The 18,740-nt window shown below is 36.4% G+C and overlaps 2 protein-coding genes across 21 annotated transcripts in view; one reads left to right on the top strand and one right to left on the bottom strand.

The window, feature by feature from the left end:
• Positions 1-14,439, top strand: part of FUBP1 (far upstream element binding protein 1) — a 32,359-nt gene extending 17,920 nt beyond the window's left edge. For 3 of the 12 annotated variants that reach the window (XM_019489086.2, XM_014593827.3, XM_019489084.2), the window contains 5 exons: positions 2,308-2,436; positions 4,513-4,587; positions 8,997-9,056; positions 9,142-9,287; positions 10,879-14,439. In XM_019489086.2, the coding sequence (XP_019344631.1) occupies positions 2,308-2,436; positions 4,513-4,587; positions 8,997-9,056; positions 9,142-9,287; positions 10,879-10,917 (449 nt within the window). In that variant the 3' untranslated portion in view covers positions 10,918-14,439. Of the gene's footprint in view, positions 1-2,307; positions 2,437-4,512; positions 4,588-8,996; positions 9,057-9,141; positions 9,288-9,693; positions 10,048-10,878 lie in introns of those variants that run through there. The other 9 variants (XM_059727971.1, XM_059727972.1, XM_019489085.2 and 6 more) reach the window with 7 other exon arrangements.
• Positions 14,440-14,589: 150 nt separating this feature from the next.
• NEXN (nexilin F-actin binding protein) overlaps positions 14,590-18,740 on the bottom strand; it is a 42,574-nt gene continuing 38,423 nt past the window's right edge. For 8 of the 9 annotated variants that reach the window (XM_059727982.1, XM_059727976.1, XM_059727975.1 and 5 more), the window contains 3 exons: positions 17,099-17,284; positions 15,941-16,301; positions 14,590-15,814 (listed from right to left, as the gene is read on the bottom strand). In XM_059727982.1, coding sequence (XP_059583965.1) covers positions 15,801-15,814; positions 15,941-16,301; positions 17,099-17,284 — 561 coding nt within the window. In that variant the 3' untranslated portion in view covers positions 14,590-15,800. Of the gene's footprint in view, positions 16,302-17,098; positions 17,285-18,740 lie in introns of all 9 variants that reach the window. The other variant, XM_059727979.1, reaches the window with a different exon arrangement.

Below are 18,740 nucleotides of genomic sequence, written 5' to 3'. Positions count from 1 at the left end.
CTTCCATTATGTTATCATTAAGACTATTGTTATTTGATTCTTTTTTTGGTAGATAATTATATTTTTCAAAATCTTTTCCAAAGTCCATCCCCCTTAGTAAAAATCTTTATCTGAGCAACTTTAAGGGTAATTCAAGTGTCCAGTTGGGCAGGATCATAGAAAACAGACCTATAGGGAACCAAGGCATGGCAGAACCTGGGCAAAAATGTTCTGATTCTAACTGCTTACTGTTAGTATAAAAGATTCAGCAGTGGTCCTGTCTAAAGCTGGATGAAAGATTTCAGTCAAAGCTCTTGAGGAAATAAATTCTTTTCCCCACTCTGTACTCCACTCAATTTTTTTTCCAAAAAACTTTATTTTCTGGGGGGTGTCAAACTTCTGTTGCACTACTAAACATCTGGAAATCATGTTTAGGTTTTGGCTGCAAACTAAAATATTTTGATGCAGGAATGCTGTTGATGGCGCTTTAGGGGATTTTCAGTACTTCATTGCTGTTCTTCATCTGGGTTTTGGCATGGCAGAAGTTCATGAAGCAAGAGAGATGGCCTGGTCATTGGAGATGCAGTCAGATCAGTAACTTGGTTTATGAGACCAGGGCATAAAGCATCCAGTGAGTCAGTGACACATCTATTTAGAATTTTTCAGTTTTAAACAACCAATACTTGAAGTTTTTCACTGTATATGGGTAAAAATCAATTTTCTGATCTCTTCCAGTCCTAGCACAATGGCTGTGTGCAGTCGTTTAAAAAAAAAAAAAAAAGTGTCTTTGAACTTGGCGTACTCCCATCCTGAGCCCAGCACATACCCAGAAGAGGCAGTGCATTAGTTGAACCCGGCTTGCACAATGTCTGCATAAATCGGGCGCTTTAGTGGTGCTGTTTTGGTGCTCTTATCTAATAGTTGATTAAAACAACTTTAGCTAAAAGTGCCAAATAGTCCTGCTGAAGTGTCTCATCTATACAAACATTGCAGAGCCAGGTCAAAGTAACATGCTGTGGCTTCTGGTAAAACAAAGGGGTATTTTTGGTTGGCTTTTTTAACAGGTGGAAGCAGCCAATAATTCTGACAGTAGACAACTTTTGTTCTTACTGTGAAGTGGTCAAGAATTGTTTTTTGTTCAATCATTTTTTTTTATCTTTTTTTTTTTTCTCACTAGGAGTCTTCAGTAGTCTTCAAAATCTAGTTCTCTAGAATAGGTTTCTAAGGGTGTTTGTTATGGGATTTTTTGTTTTGTTTTGTTTTTTTAAGGTAGATCTTCCTTCCATAAAGGAACAGCAGTTCAGTCATCTTTTGGTAGCATATGCTTTGATAGACCTAGAGTTCAGTTAATTCCTTTTCTCTTGTTGTACTCCACACAGCATTGCAGTCAGCTTACATTCATCCCTGTAGCATGCTTGTTTTCTTCCAGTAAAATTTATGACCTAAATTACAGTACAAAAGAACAACTAACCCTCATCATGGTGTCTTCTTAATTTTACATGACTTATTAGACTATCTCTGAGACATCTAAATGGAATAGGACTTCACATGTTCTGTCAGCTGTTTGCTTGCATCAGGAGACATTCTTAAAATAAATGGTTTAGAAATATTGAAACGTTTTTCATTCAGAGAGATTTGCTTGACCAGACTTTTAAATATTGCAAGGTTTGTATGTATGGGGCTTCTAAACTTTTTTTGTGACAGTAGTACCTTTTTGTTACTTTGGAAAACAGTTTGAAAGACTCAAAATTCAAGATGGCTTCTTTTCTAGTATTAGGTGTTTCTCATAATTTAAAAATGGAACTGGCCATTGAAATGCAAGTGTACCATGGAGAGTTAGGAATTAGGGATGCATTTTTGTGGCTTAGTACTTACTAAAATAAAGTTTAGTCAGGTCATAGCTCAACTTACACTTAAAGGGTATAATTGAAATGGATAGAGTTTAGTTTGCTAGCTTGGATCAAAGGATCAACTGCAGTTTTGTAACAGTTAAACTGAGAGAGTATCGCAGCATTTTAGAATTGAGAAATACTCTGGAGTTCACCCATCACACAACTGTGGTTGATTATGGAGTGATTAGTCTCCATCTGGTGCAGCAGAAATCATGAATTGTCCCTGAACATTTAAGGCAAGTGAAACAAAATGATGAGAAGCAAAGGTGTGGAAAGGTAAAAGATAGTAAGATACATGTAGAAGGTGTAACAATACATGCTTTACATATAAACAACTAAAACTGTAAGCAAAGCTATGTGATATTTATAGCTATGTAATATTCTTCCAAAATATACTATTTACATTGTAAGAGAGTGGACCTTTATTTTTTTTTAGGTAAGCCAGGAACAGACCCCAATTCTGCAGCATGGGCTGCTTATTATGCTCACTACTATCAGCAGCAAGCACAGCCACCACCTGCAGCTCCTCCTGCTGGACCAGCTCCAACTCAAACTAATGGACAAGGTAATTGGATCCATTTATTAAAAGAAGAAACTGCTTGTCATTACTGAGAAGGTAATGATCTATGAAGACTTCTATCCTCATGGTGCATGTTGGGTTTTCCCATACAAGGGGAAATGGCATTTACCCTGTTGGGGTTGGCACATTCTTAATTTTGGTGCCAAACTTCAAACCTTAAAAAAAAAAAAAAAAGAAGTTAAAGTTCAGTTCAGGAGTTCTTGGGTCTTTGTTTTTTTAAGAGTTTGATATAAAAATTTCAAGGGCATGTAAACACACATTATATTAGATTTAAATAAATCTTGGATGCAAATTAAGGCTCCATACACGTGTTCAGATGATCTGGGGCAATTCTCCCAGTGTTGCTGTTCTGGTAGAAAAACTTAACTGGAGATACCTAACAGACATTCAAATGTTGAGTCCCTGAAAAGTGTAGAGCTTGCAGTGCTGATGCTGTGCAGCCTCTTGTGCACCCATCTCCAAGTGGTCTGCTGGCTCCTTTACGTTGCTTGGTTACAGATGTCAGCAGTGCATAGTGAAGCCATGATAGTCTGCATCAGCCAATCTCCCTGCAGCATAGTATGGGGGTTGTGAAGAGGGTGTGTTTTTGCTCCATTTGGCTGGAGTAGAAAAGTCCAGCACAAATAACAGTTTTGGGGATTGTTCTGTGGCTTCTCTCTGGCTCCTGGGAAACACTACACTGTAGATGCAATTAAATCATTAATTGCCTCTTAAGCAGTAACCTGGCCACAAATTCATTCAATTTAATGGCAGAATAAAATCAAATAGCCACAAAGTTATTACATAAAAGAAAATGTGTAATAACTTCATGGCTAGTTCCCATAATGCCGTAAATTGGACATATGACCAGTGCTGATCAGCTGACTAGCGCTCCCAGCCTGGGCAGCACAGTGGACCCTTGGAGGGTCCCCATGGCTGGGAAATTCAGCTAATTGCAACTCCCACCTGTAGGAATGCCTGTTGCCCTTGGCTCTGATACACTTTTCTGACTGGGAACCCCAGTCAGCTGACCAAAGATCCCAGCTGTGGGAGTGCACTGGATCCAAGGGCTCTCCCTGCACTGGCAATATGGTGCAGTTAGGATCTGATCCATGATCCCACAGTTATGCCTCATTGCCATGCACATGTGGTATGGCAGAAGACACAATTGTTGGGATTGCAGATCAGATTCCTTCGTACCTTTAATTGAACGTTGCCAGCCTCAGAAGGGAAGGTGTATGGACATTCTCAAAGCTCCCTGGAGTGATTTAACTCTGTTCCCAGGTTATTCTTCTCTTGGAGTGGCTTTTTTTGCTTTATGAGAAGAAATCAAAACTTACATATACCTGTGGTTTCTCCTGGTAAAGCAGTGACTCTTCCAGGAGAAACTGAATATCTGTATGGGGCCTAAATTAAGTGACTTAAGACAGCCAAGAGTAACAGGCAGCCATGTAAACCGTGTAAATAGTGCGAGACTGTGACTGTTAAAGGCACTGCTTAATCCACCTTAATTGTAAGAGCTATTTTGTCCAGGTACAGCATGTGCTCAGCTGTTTACACTTTATAGCCCCTTATAGAGCAATTACCTAGTTATTTGTAAGGCCTGTAGATTCAGTCAAACCAGCCAATAGACAGTTTCTCATCTGCTGTTAGAAGCCAACTAGAAGTCATCAAGTGCAAATGCTTTTTCTTTTTTCAGCTGTATCTTCTGCTGCAGACACATAGCTGATACTGCTGCACAGTGGTTGCGAGGGGGGCTGTGTTGTTCAAACATCTTCTGCATATATCAGACAAATAACTGTTTGCCAGGTGTGCTGCTGTAAATGGGTTTGGACTAAGCAGATTCCTCTTGTTCTTGAAAGGTCTTAGAGGTTTTTTTTAAAAAGTTCTTTCTCTTAGTTTTACTTAGTGGTCTGTAACTGATTCATGAAATCTATAAATATTTTTCTAAACTGCTTTTTAAGCTGTTTTGTTAAAATTAACTGGCTATATTTTGGATATGTTAGGAAGCAAGTAAATTGGTGCAAATGGGGAAGAAACATAAAATGTATTAACATTTTATTTTGACTTTCTTTAAATCAGGAGATCAGCCAAATCCAGCACCAGCAGGGCAAGTTGATTATACAAAGGCATGGGAAGAATACTACAAAAAAATGGGTATGTTAATACATTTTTGTTTGCTAAAATAGGGTGAAGAGAGGTTCACATTAGATTTGGAAGAGCTCTACCAATAAAAATAAGAACTTGGTCTGATGTCAGTTAAGTGGCAATAGGTTCTTTTATCATTAGATTTCCTGGTACATGTTGGGAATGAAAATGTTTGATTAAAATAAGCTTACAGCACCTCCTTCAATTCTATTAGTGAACAGACTTGTGCAGTATACCATATTTGAGGGTGGGGAGGAGTTGCGGCTTCTTGAATTCCTTAGTCCAAAATTGTCCTAGGAGGAATAGGTATAGAAGCATGTGTATTTGAAAAAATATTTCCAAGAAAATACATGAACTCTTGAAATGCCCTATTCTCTAATTGTGGGTAACAGGCTGCCTGCCTTGCTACCTGTCCCCAACCATAGCTGCCCCCCGCCCCCCCCCCCCCCCTTATTACTACTCTCCTCATCAACTCTTCACTCCCAACACCTGCATTTGTGTGGGTGGGGGGTTGAAAGGGTTGTGTTCAGTATATTTTACCTTTTGACATCTGCTTGTTGGTCCAGTTCACCTCCAAAGGCAAAAAACCAAGGCACTTTCACATTTGTAAGCAGACTAATACATTTCTCATCAGACTCTGGAATATTTCTATACTTTGACTTCCCTAGAAAGGAAGATCTGGGCTCCTTTAAGAATTCTCCTAGGATTTCCTTCAATTATGTACTAGCTGATGAAGATTCAGGAACCAAAGCCTTAACCTTTCTTTGGGCCAAGTCTGAGAAAAGAACAAATCAGAAACAAGGGAACCGGTCCTTTTAAATGCAGAAGAATTGCAATTTAAAAAAAAGGCAAAACAAAGGCTGAAAATCCTAAAAGAGTAGATCGAATGAGAGAAATAGGAAGCATTTTACATCCTAGTAACTCTTGCAGTAGTGGAGCCTGACCTAGCTTTCTTCATTTATGCACCAGTATATAGTATATATGGTTATATTTTGGTGTCTGATGCTTAACCATCAGTCAGACTTCTCTCATCCCTGGGGTCTACCTATAGTGCTGAATTCCTTTTATTCTATCCATAAAATTATGAATCATAGCTTCAGTTACCTTAAAGAAAAATATTTCTTATTTTAAAAGGCAAAAAAATAACACCATGTGCCTTTTTGTAGACTAATTTGTAAGAAAAATAAACTTTATTTAATACATTAGATTAATTCATTCTTCTCTAGCTTGCCTCAGAAGTCTTCACACCATTGAAAGCTTTGTGTGCTGTTGTGAAAAACACTTATAATTTATTTTTAGTGAAACTACCAGTTCAGGACAATCATCACTTTTGTTTTCCTTTCACCGTACAAGTTGGATCCTACGTAATTTGATTTGCAGCCAAATTCTGCATTATAGAAGTCTAAGGATAAGCCAGTCCCCTGGAAGATCAAAATCTGTGCAACATACTCTATAATGATATTTGAGCAGATAATTTGCTGACAATACAATACAATACATGCTCAGGTCATTGCTGCCTTAACTTCCTCTACAAAATCATTTTTAGTGGCCTCTAATACTATAGTGCTATTGAAGGAAGGATAGGGTTCCTCCTCCTTAATGCTCACTACATCCCAGTTCAGGGCTGGCCAACCTGTAGCATGTGTGCCACAAGTAGCTTCTCTGTATGGGGTACACAGCAGATTCTCAAGAGGGCAAGGAACAGAAAGCAGAGCAGCAGACCAGAATGGGATCCAAGTGACATTCAGGTATGGTGCTAGGCTTTAATTTGTCTCAAAGTTGCCCCATGTCCCTCCATCATGTATTCCAAAGTAATGAAATGGCTGTTACTAAAAACAAAAATGAATTTTCTGGGGCTTTCCTCTCCTGAATGTCTTACTTCTGTAGTTAGCAAGATCGTTCTAGATAATGTGGTCTAATATTAGCAGTAAACATTTTCAGCTTGCGAGTTTCATGTTTCAGTGCAGTTTTGGAAGAACGCATCTTGAGTGAATGGTTTTTTGGCTAAGACTCACGAGTTCCACAGTCAAACCAGAGCTGTATCTTGTGTGTGTAGGAAATGGTGAAATTTAAGTTATCATGGTGGGGGATGGGTCTAGCTTGAAAAGAAATTTAGTGGATTAAAAAAACAAATATTCCGTGCTTGTTTTGATGGGAATTTTTTTGCACTTCATGAAAGCAGGAGGTTAAATATGGAAGGATTTTTTAAAAGCTTTCACATCCAGTTTTGTAGTGCATCAATCAACCTTTTAAATTAGGATGCATATCTAATAGAAACTGTAGTAATGATTAAAAGTGAGAATATATTATCTAATTTTTGTACTGAAATTGCCAAAAGTGCAGAAATATCTTTATCAATACTGGATATCACTTGAGCACTTCTGTGTGGAAAATAGACTAAATCCCTGTCCTATTGCACGTGACGATATCTTGCATAGTTTCAAGCCTTATGACCCAAACAGAAACTAGACTTAGATTTTTCTTGATTGGGAACAAGAGAGTTGCTTTAAAATTGATAGCTACACAATTTGGTAGAAAACAAATTTAAATATGATTTTAAATTAAGTGGAAATCAATCCCTAGGCATTGGGCAAAACACTAATTGGCTAGCATATATAAAATGAAGATCAGCTGACTGACTCTTCCAGGATTTGAGTTTTGGCTACCTGAAGGTAGATATTTTACTTTCATTGCTGCTGTTTTTGTTTTGTTTTGTTGTTTGACCTTGCCCTTGTGTTAGGAGCTATTAAGGAAACAAGTTGTTCATAAAGCCCAAGATAAGGCATCAGAGAGTTAAGTTAGAAGGGAGTTGGATGCAGAGGGTAGGGGAGAGTTGAAGAGTGCTTAAAAGTTTTTGTGCTGTAACTTTCCTTCTTTTGAAGCACTTGATGCCTTTTGTGTGCCAACACTACTTAAACTTTGTAATACAGATGCAGTAGTATGTTAGTGAGGGGTATGGAAAGATCTCGTTCTGCAGCCAGTGTCACTCTCAGACTGACTTGCCTTCACCCAAACCCACATCCCCAGTGTGGTGATACCTCCTGTAGCTGCGAAGGTGGCTTCTACTGACAGTTCCCACTATTCAGGGGTGGTGTTTGCATCATGAAGTCCAGCCACCAAAGCAGTGCTGCTTGCTATAAAGTGGCAACAGCTTTTCCAATGTAGACATAGCCATAGTTGTTATATATTCAAGAGTATTGTGAAAAGAAACAAAGGGAGGGAGGATGGACGTTTCAGTGTGGTGTAATTGCGATGACTCCTACAACTTGAATAGACCATGGTCCTAGCTTCAGCATTCTAGAAAACCTGTGTTTTGTTTAGCAGTTTCTTTCACTACTTGGAGGGAGGGAGGGAGGTGCTTTTACTTAGACGTTTTGTTTTAGGGATTGTGCACTAAGTTTTTAAGGCTTGAAAACTGATTAAATTATTCCCCCCCCCCCCCAAGCTTTTCCTTTTAACATATGGAGGATCAGTTTAAATGGGCCATGGATTTATGAGTATTGTATACTGAAAGAAATCAGGGTTCAGCTTGCTTTAAGTAGGATGCTTTAGGATGAGCTGAGTTTTCTGCCTTTCTCCCAAGTTTTCTATTTTCTTCTCTTATCTAGTTTTGTGATTTCAGTTTACTTGAGCATATTGACAGGTATCTCAATATATTCCAGATGGAGTTTGATTTAGACAAGTCAGTAAATTTGTGCTGCCAGCAGTTATTCCACTTATTTTGTACATCCTAATTACTGCCTGTGTGTGCAAATATTTCTTTTGGCTGGTAGGCATGTTTCCTTTTGATAGTAGGATCATGGGAAAGTAGTCTAGAAGGGCCCTCCTAAGGTCATCTAGTCCAGCCCTCTGGTCTAGGCAGAATGATCCTTGACTAAACTATCCCAGCCAGCCATGTCATCCCATGACGACAGCTGGCAAAGAGCTTTTGTAGTCCTGCAGCTCTTGTGTTGCCTGTAATGTTCTAGCAAAGTGCAGACTCCTGCAGTTTACTTTTGTGGAAAAGAGGATGGTGATGAGTAGAAGTTGTCTACTTCTGTATTGATGGGGTGCAAGGCAGGTGTCAGGAGAATGCCTGATCTTTTCTTTTTCAAATAGTAAGTAGTTTTGAACTCTAAATTAGGTTGCTGTGTATTAAGGTAAATTACACTGCTTTATTATGTGCATCATGAGATTGGGGAAGTCTGGGGATTCTCATCTTATGTGGACTATACTAACAAATGGTAGTGATGCAGAGTTAAAGCTATATCTCTAGTATGAGCAGGAATAGCATTGTGTAAGTGATTTACATGGGTGCCATTTTTAGATTTTATTTGGAACTGACATAAGCTGAGATGGCAGAAGAGCTCTACCTTTGTATATGTCTTTAATTTTGGCTTACATGGGAATTGTTACATTAATGTGGGGGGGTTTTTCAGGTCAACAAGGGCAGCCACAAGATTATTCAAAGGCTTGGGAGGAATATTACAAGAAGCAAGGTAATGTTTGTTAGAAATGAGATTATTTTGAGCTTTTGTTGTCTTTGTTGCAGTTACAAAAATGTGTAATTTTAATTTCTTTTAGGTCAGGCAGTTCCAGCACCAGCCGGGGCCCCACCAGGTGGTCAGCCTGATTACAGTGCAGCATGGGCTGAATATTACAGACAACAGGCAGCATATTATGCCCAGACAAGTCCACAGGGAATGCCACAGCATCCTCCAGCACCACAGGTATAAAGGTTTTTTAATTTATTTTTGGCTGGCTTCTATTTCAGTAATTAGAGGTGGTTTTGTGGTTGTTTTTGTTTTTGTTCATTTTTTATATTTATTTTGCATGTCTCCTGCTTTGTTGCCTTTGGAGTATGCATCCTTTTTTCTAGCAAAATAACTATCAGCATAATTTAGTATAAATGACTTGATGATATCTGATAACTTGAGTTCTGTGTATCTCCATACGTTCAATGTTTTTGATTAAAAAGAAAACTTTCTCCTCCCAGGGTTTTGAAAACCATGCAAGAAGCCACCACCATTTACATTAACCAACTTTTCTTTCTTAAAGGCTTCACTCCTGAGTTAGCTCAATTTAAAGGATTTTCTTTAACTTTTTGTATATCTCTTATGTATCTCTTCTGCACAGGGCCAATAATAAGAAGTGGACAATACAGTATTTGCTTCATTGTGTGGGGGAAAAAACCTTTGTTAAATGTATGGATGCAGACGCCTTGATGAAGATCTTAATTTTTGTTTGGTTTAAAAATAGTGTTTTTGAAAATGTACAAAATATCTATCACTACTGATAGGAGGTAATATTTCTGTGTAGAAATGAAAATTGGTTTGTTTTTAGTATTAGTGTAGATGTACACATTCCAGCAAATGTATTTGCAATTATTATGTGGTCAATGCTTTGTGATATAAATGTACTTTTTCAATGTATACTTTATCACTTTTAAAATGCCTGTTTTGTGCTTTACAATAAATAATATGAAACCTCCTGTGTCGGTAAGTTGGATATGTGGGTATTTGAAGAATTCTAGGATTTATTAGCAATGATGAATTAAGGTACATGTACACAAATGAGACTTTTTTTTCCCCATGCAATCTTAATTGAGTTTAAAAACTTGTCAATGGCATGTTTTTCCCCTCTTGCAGAATAGTTGTAGATGAAGGATTTTTCATTTTACTGTATCTTGCTGTCTAGCACCAGTAATCTTGATATCTTCATTTTCTTTCTATTTGATTAAAAAAATGCATGTGTTTAAGAAGATCTTTTGGCATACGTCCATTGCATTAACAGTGAAATTTCCTTTTTTTATACTTGACCACTGTTTCAGACCTGTACAGCGGCTATAACAGTTAACCTCTCTGTTCTTAATTTGATACTTGATTTCAAGATCGTTTCAGCATAACTTTTTAAAGCATTTTTCAGAGTAGGTATAAACAGTTTTATAAGTAAAAATGTTAAGCATTCAGTTTGCAGTAGTTCATTTCAAAATGTAGTGTAGAAAGGTGAATGCAGTATGCTTTTTAGTTATCAAAATTGCATCTGTCATTGAAACACTGTATTTTTGTTTGAGTGGTGGTGAGCGGTTGGCTGAGAACTTCCTGCAGTACAGATAATTTCTGTTTTGTTAAATGCTCAACACCAGTTGTTGAATCAAATGTTTTTTTTTAAATATACTTGAAACGTTTCTGTTGCTCTAATACTCATACTAAAAACCTGATATTATTTTAAAATCCATTGTTTGCTCTTTGCATATTTATTGGCTCTTTGCATATATTAGACTTCATGCAATACAGTCTGTCTTGCCATTGTCTGTTGAAGTGCAGGTTTGATCCAGCCAGTATAGAACTAGCTCTGTAGGGGTGAGGAGGACTGTGCTGTGTATCATCCTTGATTGTTCCTTCAAGGAGCATTGCACTGTAAGTACATCAGAATGACAAATTGATGAACTGCAACAGTATCTTTTTGTCAATGTTCCACATAATGCAAATGCCATACCTGTGTAAATATTATGTTGGAATACAGTGCTGCTATCTTAGGAAATCATAACTGCTTCTTAATTCAGAAACATAGGTGTGCATATATATATATATATTTATGTATGTATGTGAGCTTTATGGGTAAGTATTCTTGAAAAACCTAGCAATAGCTAAAGAAAACTTTGTATTTATCTAAGTAATGTAGTATTTTTCACTAGTGTTTATGAGTTGAAGGCTGTATTATTCAGCGTATGAAAATATGCATATCTTAACATGAAAGTTTTTGGAACTGCTTGTCAGACAGAAGTTGTTTTGTCCTCAGTTAGTTTGCAGAAGTGTAGTGATGTAGGTATGTTAAATCATTTTATAAACATGTATTTGCTTTATCTTTTGGAGCACCATTTTGTTGCTTTGAGAATAATATCTTAAGGTGGCTGCGCAGAGAAGTTAAACTTTAAGGCTTGAAAATTGAGTAGTTTTATCATGCAGGTAATTAGCAATGTATTTATTGTGTTGTAGAATCTAGAAGGAATTGTCTTTTACCCCTTTTTAAATTAGGAATTAAAATAGTAGTTTGAAACAGGAAGATGCTTGCTATCTTTAGTGTAGGATATGAAGTTTAATAGTTCAAGTCTTTTGCATGATATTACATATAATGACCTTGTAGTGAAATGGTGCATTTATTATGAACTAAATTGAACAAAATTTAAATTCACTGGATTCTTTATCATTCACAAATGGAGGCTGTTGATTTTGATTCATTTAAGGTATAAAATCTTTATTAATTGCAAACAGTGCAATTATTTATACTTCACAGTGCCTTCCCAGACCTTCCACCTTAGGTTCTGCTGCAAAAAGCAACAGGTAAGCACAACCTAAGGAAGTATATAAATAAATATTTCAGTACATTAATGTTGTCCCTGTGAGATTTTTTTCTTTTTTTTTCTTTTTCTTTATTTTTGTGGTTGTGTATCAAAAGCAATCTGCTGCTTTCCCCAAATGCATTGTTACTCATGGTACCATTTCAGTGGGAAGTCTTAAGTTGTTAAACAAGTGTTTATATTTCTAGGTAAACATGCATCTTTTAGAAAAGATAAGTGGATTGCTGCAGTAATTCAACTTGATCTGGATAGCCATTTTTATGACTTTTATTCAAGCAGTTCAATTGTTACAATTAAAGAAACAAAACCCTTTTCATTATGCAGAGTAATAGTTAGAAATTTCAACAGCCTTCACAAATTTTGTTGTTTTTTTTTTTAAAGAAATAGGTTATATTCCCACCCTGTCTGTAAGAACTAAATACAAAGGGTACTTTGTATTTCTATTACTACTGATGCTGGTAATTTAAAAGTATACAAAATATTCATGCAATTTTTAGATAACCTAGTTTTCTTATCCATCTATATGGTCAAAAAACTAAGACTTCAGCTTTTCAGAACAGTATGTCTTTATAGAAAGCATGTGCACCAATGAAATGCTAATGTATGGCAAATTAGGTTTTGTTTTTTTTTTAATGATCTATATAGCAATCAGCATTTTCTGTTCCTTGATACTTTAACTGAATTGCTGTATATGCTTAGTGTGTTTCATAGATGGTCTGGTATAATTTTTTCAGTTAAATTGAAAAAAATATCTACAGCAGCATCTTACCAGAACTTGTTTTATTATTCAGTTTTTAAAATGTACTGATCCTTTTTCAAAAGTCCTGCTTATCTGTGCATTCAAGAAAAATATTCAAAAATACTGCCTTCATTTTCACACACAGTGCTGAAGATGCTGCAAGCACCAAATCATAGCTCATAGAATCAGGTCCTGAGATAGTTACTACCATTAAAGAGGAATCCTTTGAGTGTATGCCATTGGTGAGCCGATGAGCATGGACCATAGAAGGGCTCCATGTAGAAGGTAACATTGGCAAAAAAAATAACAAGATTTGAAATGTATCCCATTCATAATGGTGTAGGGAATATTTTTTTTTGTTTGATCACTTTTCATTCTTTTAAAGTGCTATTTTCTTTACCATAAATGTTCCATAATCTGTTAAGTTTTTTAAACTGTGGTTAATAATATAAGCCATCTATTTTGATTTACATTATTCTAAACGGTCAAGTTTAGATATATTGACTTTCTGAACTAAATTAATATTTGTACTTGAATCTCTTTAAGCCACTTCATTTTGGTTGACATGTAGTTTTGATAATGTAATTCAGACTTTATTTTTTTCATGGGAAGAGCTAGGTATGTACCAGTTTAAATCCAAGAATTTATTGTTGGGTGGGTCTTCTCTTTCAGTTCCTTTTAAACGTGCTACTATTTTATTTCACTGCAATATAATTTTTAATTACTAAGATCATAAATTGTAGTAAAACTAAAAATCAGGAGGGAAGACAAAAGCCATTTTATTGGATAGCTGCTGGAGCATGAAAGATGAGATGAATCTGCCTTAGTTTAGTGTCTGAGGTGGTTTGTTTGTTTTTTGGGGTTTTTTTCAGCTCACTTAGCTGCTGGACTTACAGGCATGTAACTGTTGAATGGTGTTAGTTCAGTCTCAAAACTGAGACTTTTTCCAGAAGACGGAAAATAAATTGGAATATGATCAGATAGGGGAGTTTTTGAGAATTATTTTAGAAAACTAGAACTTTCCAAAATGGGACTTTTAAATAAATATATCTTTGTTAAAACATATGAATGAGCTTAGAAAGTGAAGAGTTTTTTTCCAGTTTAAGGGGAAGTAGGGAAGCATTAATGTTTGAAGTCGTAAAAGTATTTTCAGATCACTTTCTACAGTCTATACTATACTGTAGGAAATGATGTGAAATAAAATATCAGCTAGAAGGATAATATTTATCGAATCATTATATGTAGTGTATTATAGTGTCAGGAAGGTGGTATTATTTACTGAATAGCCTTTATTACTTGAAATACTTTGGTTTTCTATTATAGAATTTTAGTTTCTACTATCCAACATTTACTTCCATCCTGTCCCACACAAAGTAGCCTTTAGGTTTCTCTTGCATGCTGTAAATTGATTAGGAAGAAACTGACTATTCTAGAAAGCACACAGTTGAAGGGTTCCCTTTTCCCTAGTAATACTCTATACAGCTCATATGTATATGCACAAATATTTCTCTTATGTGCACGTGAAATGCATTTTCGTCCTGAGAAAAGTGTTCTCTACAGAAACTACCCGTGTGTAAAAAGAAGATTGGCTTTAAAAGGCAACTGTGATGGGAACAGTGTCTTAGGGAGATGCAGCTTGGACTTGAGGTAAATTGAATGCTTTACAAAATGTGGTTTTGAGCTTGCATTGGCATTGTATGTAATATAGGTACACATTAATTGTATAATGGTTTTGTATGGTTTATGGCTTTCTCAATAAATGTAAACTGATTAATAGTACAAATGGTGTTTGTCTCTTTTTTTGCTCCTTTCTTCCCTATTTTCATATATCAGCTTACATCAGGTAAACAGTATATATGGTTGGGTTCATTTTCCTGGTATTAAATAACACAAGAAAATCAATGAATGCTGACATGAAATAAACCAAAATCTGTTGGTGGCAGAATGTGTTTTATTTATCTTCTAACGCACAGAATCCTGGCACACAACCACTAAACAAACAGGACTTTGGGACACTTCTGCCCTGTAATTGTTGAGCCAAAAAAGTGTTATAAAAGATGCTGTTGATACAAATATAAATGGAACCAACAACCAGAAGACATGATTTGCAATAAATCCTTGTAACTACTACTAAGAACATTTTCCTATAAAAATTGGATGTAGTCTGAACAAAAGTCCATTTGAAGATGTCTTTATTAGATGGCACTTGTATCCCTTTTCTCCTGAATTTTCCAGCACTAGGAGTTGTTATACAAAAAATTCATCTGTCTTGTCAGCCCCCCAAAGACTAAAATAAATATACAGCATGGAAACTAAATGCATGTACTTCTGTTATAATACTCCATTTTTATTTTAGGATTTCAAGCATATAAGCTGAGATGCAATAATGAACAAATTCTAGCCAGTAAAGATGAAGATGAAAAACTAACCACAGTATTACCAGAGTGTATCCAAAAACTTGCTCTACAAACTTAATTTTGGTACGCTATTATGCTGGCATGATTTTCATGAGTAATTGGTACTCTTTTGTTACTTTGTATAAGTTTTGGTAGTTTTATAGACTTCTCAATCCTATGGATGTATTTACATTATTAGTGATTACACACTTTAAAAGCAACACATCATTTTGAATGTATATATGTATTAAAGCAAACTTGGAGGCAAAAAAATTAAAGTAGAAGTTAAGCCATAGCATAATTTGTCATTGTTTAAAAACAGTACATTGCTTTTCCAAGATCATTCTCTTTGTCTACTAATTCCTTTTGAGACAAAAAGCAGTTAAAAGCTTAGTGTACATGCAGAATGTATTGACACATTTATACTACTTCACAAACTTCCAGATCAGTATATTTTGCTGTAGTATTCTTGCAGAATACTTGGTCTTCATATGTGGGAACACAAGCAATTTAGTTTTTTCCTGTAACTTATTCTTTTCGTATCAAAACCTCATTTATATTGTCTGGTACCAACTTTCACATTGAAATGAGTCTGAACCCTGTGCATTTTGATGGCTATCCACCTCTGATACAGGAATGACAAATCAACAACACTTTCTTGTTTCCTTAATTGGCCCCACCACAGAGAGAGAGATGATGCGGTAGTAAGAAAGCCGAGGGGAAGGAAATTTCCAGCAAAAGTAGAGCATTAGTAGTCATCAGCTAGAAGAGAAAAAGGGTTAAGAAAAACAGATTAATAGATTTGTAACAGGAAAGATGCAAGAGGAGTTGTACTTAGGAACTCTGAAAGGAAGCAAAACAAAGTAGATTTAAATTATTAACTCTTACTTTCAATGGTGAGTATACAGGTGCTAGCTGATGTGCCTCTGCTGTTGACTGCTTTACACATATATTCTCCTTCATCTTCTGGGAAAGTTTCTGGTAGATAAAGGCAGTATGTGTCTCCTCTTTCAATGTACTGATAGTCCTCAGAGTCCTGTAACATTTCCCCCTCAAACCACCAAGTGACTTCAGGCTTTGGCTCTCCAGTAATTTTAACAGTGAACCTTACTGGCTCACTGTCAACAACTGATATATTTTTTAGCGGTTTCTTGAACCAGGGAGCTCCAGACCGTGCTTGGTCCTCTTCATCTTCATAAGTAGAACCATTAAGAATACTTCCCTCCTCCTCTTCTTCTTCCTCCCTCTTCTATTTAAAAAATAAATTGATTTTTTAGAACCTTTTTTTAAACCATTGGGATGTCTAATGTTAGTACATACTTGATCACTGGAACTCAAAAAAAAAAAAAAAAATAGCAATGGAATTTTCCGCAGAGGGAGATGGCAGCATAAGTACAATCTTTCTATGGATAATAAAGCAATATGCATTAATACCATAGAATCTGGGTACTGGATAGATGCCCCACCCCCAGGAAGGTTGTGAAGATTGAGCTTCATTGAAGTAGAGGGTGAGTTTGGAATATGAAGAAGATTTATAAGTATGTTGCATAGCTTTCCTTTTCCTTAAGAATCGGCTATACATTCAAAGGAAACTGCTCACTTCCTTAGTAGTAGTAGTAGTATTAAACATTTTAATTCCATGGGAATATTTGTAAATTTGTACTGCATCTTTTTATTTTGATGGGTACTGCAAATTTAATGAAAGCGCCACTACTACAATACCCCTTTGATAATGTTAGTAACATGCTTCCAAATGGTAATAATGTAGTAAGCTGCTTGGTTGGTTTGGCAACTGTCTATCTTTCCGGACCATGGTGTGCAAGAGGTCACCCAGACCTTTGATACATATGTCTAGGCAGGAATTTGGAGGAGTGGAGGCTGCTTAGACCTTCCATCCCCTTTTAGGCCACTGAGGCAGAATCCAAAGGCCAGACTGAGTACAGACACTTGGTGCTGACAAGTAAGCTGCTTAAAACGTGGATTTCACTAGTAGAAGCCCTTGGCTTTGAGGGAACATGTCTTTGGAGAGCAAATTTTACTCTGTACCTTCTGTAATGCAGCATCTATTTCCTTTTGTTCAAACTGCATACGTAGTAATTTTTGTTCTTCGATTCTTCGCTGTTCCTCTTCCTCCCTTGCTTTTGCCATTTTCTCAAACCGAGCCTTCATGTTTACTTTATGAGTAAATGGAGCCTCCGATTTCTTGGCTGGTTTCACATCTACCTCGTCTTCCTTTTTATTTCAAAAAGAAAATTTAGAAATGCATTGCAAAGTTTAGAACTTGACTAGATTTTAATTTAAATAATTTATATCAAAATTTACTTAAAAAAATAAACACAAAACAAAATTATTTTTACCTTAACATAGGTAATTCAGCCTTTCATACTCCTTCTTCCCTGAGGTTTATTTAAAGGTAGTAAGGACTCATGTCTTATCCAGTATGATTTTACACTGAGGTGTAACTTGTATTTCAAAGTGTATTTTAAAAGTGTCACAATAAAAACAAAGGCAGACAAGGTTCTTTGGGTAATTCTGATATCTTTTTTACTAGGCCAACTCAAATAGTTGGAAAAAATTTTCTTAGCAAGCTTTTGGGTTTAAAACCCCTTTGTTAGGCTAAGGAAGCATCTGCAGTGGGTGCTTCCTCAGCCTGACTAAGGATTTTTAAAGCTTGATAACAATTTTTTTCCAACTATTTGAGTTGGTCTAATAAAATATCAGAATAGGCAAACAAGGTTCTTTATGTCCTTAGACCAACACGGCTACAGCCTATGCCCCTGTAACAGGGCACAATAAAAACAAAGCCCTGGTTTAAATAAAGCCAGAGACTGGATAGTGTTACCAGGGTCAGTGTCAAGTAGCAAACCGTGGTACAAGTAAGTATTCATCGTCACAGAATTCATGGGAGTGGGGACTCTGATTGTAAACTCTGAGGCATGTCTTTACAGTGCATTGGATCCTAGCTCTGGTTAGGGGACTTGGAGGATTAGGGCCATTACATGCATGTGGTGTTTAATCATTTATGCCAGCAAATCAAACTCATATATATAGGGGACACGCTGAGAGTCAAAATTATTTTTGATCAAAAAAGATTGCTTCTAAGGTAAGCAAACAAAAGCGCACAGTTGGCCTCTTGCAGACATGTTTACTTCGCCCTGTTAACAGTCTGAGGTATACTTCTGAAGCCACACATAGAAGCTGGCTCTTCAATTTATATTACACTAAATAGCACAGTAAATCTTCTTCAGACCAAAGTAAGAGAAATAGATGCAGAAGTTACAACTATGTCCTTTAAGTACTTTTTTTGTGGGGGGAGGTAGGGGATCTTAGTAGATGCCCTTTTTCTCTTCTCTTTTCTAGGTAAAGCTTTTAAAACTCCAACAAAACCCCTTCTTTATGCTTCCCAAGCTTCCTGTGCTTCGTGACTGTCCGTGTTTTTCTATTTCTAAATAAATTCTGCTTGTTTTACAAAGCTGTTGTAGGGACTCCGTTACCTCCATTAAGTATTTGAAGGACTAGCCTTAGGAGATCCTAACTTCTGTAGCTTTCCCTGCTCCCATCAGGCTATACTTCTTTAACCAGAGATAAAAGTACAAGATGGGTATCTTCCTCAAAGAATACCATCTCTCCCTCACTGAAATCATGTACTACTTGCATGGCTTCTTTTTCCATCCCAATCCCTTCTTGC

The sequence above is a fragment of the Alligator mississippiensis genome, chromosome 5, assembly GCF_030867095.1.
Source record: "Alligator mississippiensis isolate rAllMis1 chromosome 5, rAllMis1, whole genome shotgun sequence".
In the NCBI taxonomy this organism is placed as follows: domain Eukaryota; kingdom Metazoa; phylum Chordata; order Crocodylia; family Alligatoridae; genus Alligator; species Alligator mississippiensis.
Note: the sequence above shows the minus strand (reverse complement) of the source record. Positions and strands in the feature narration are given on the sequence as shown.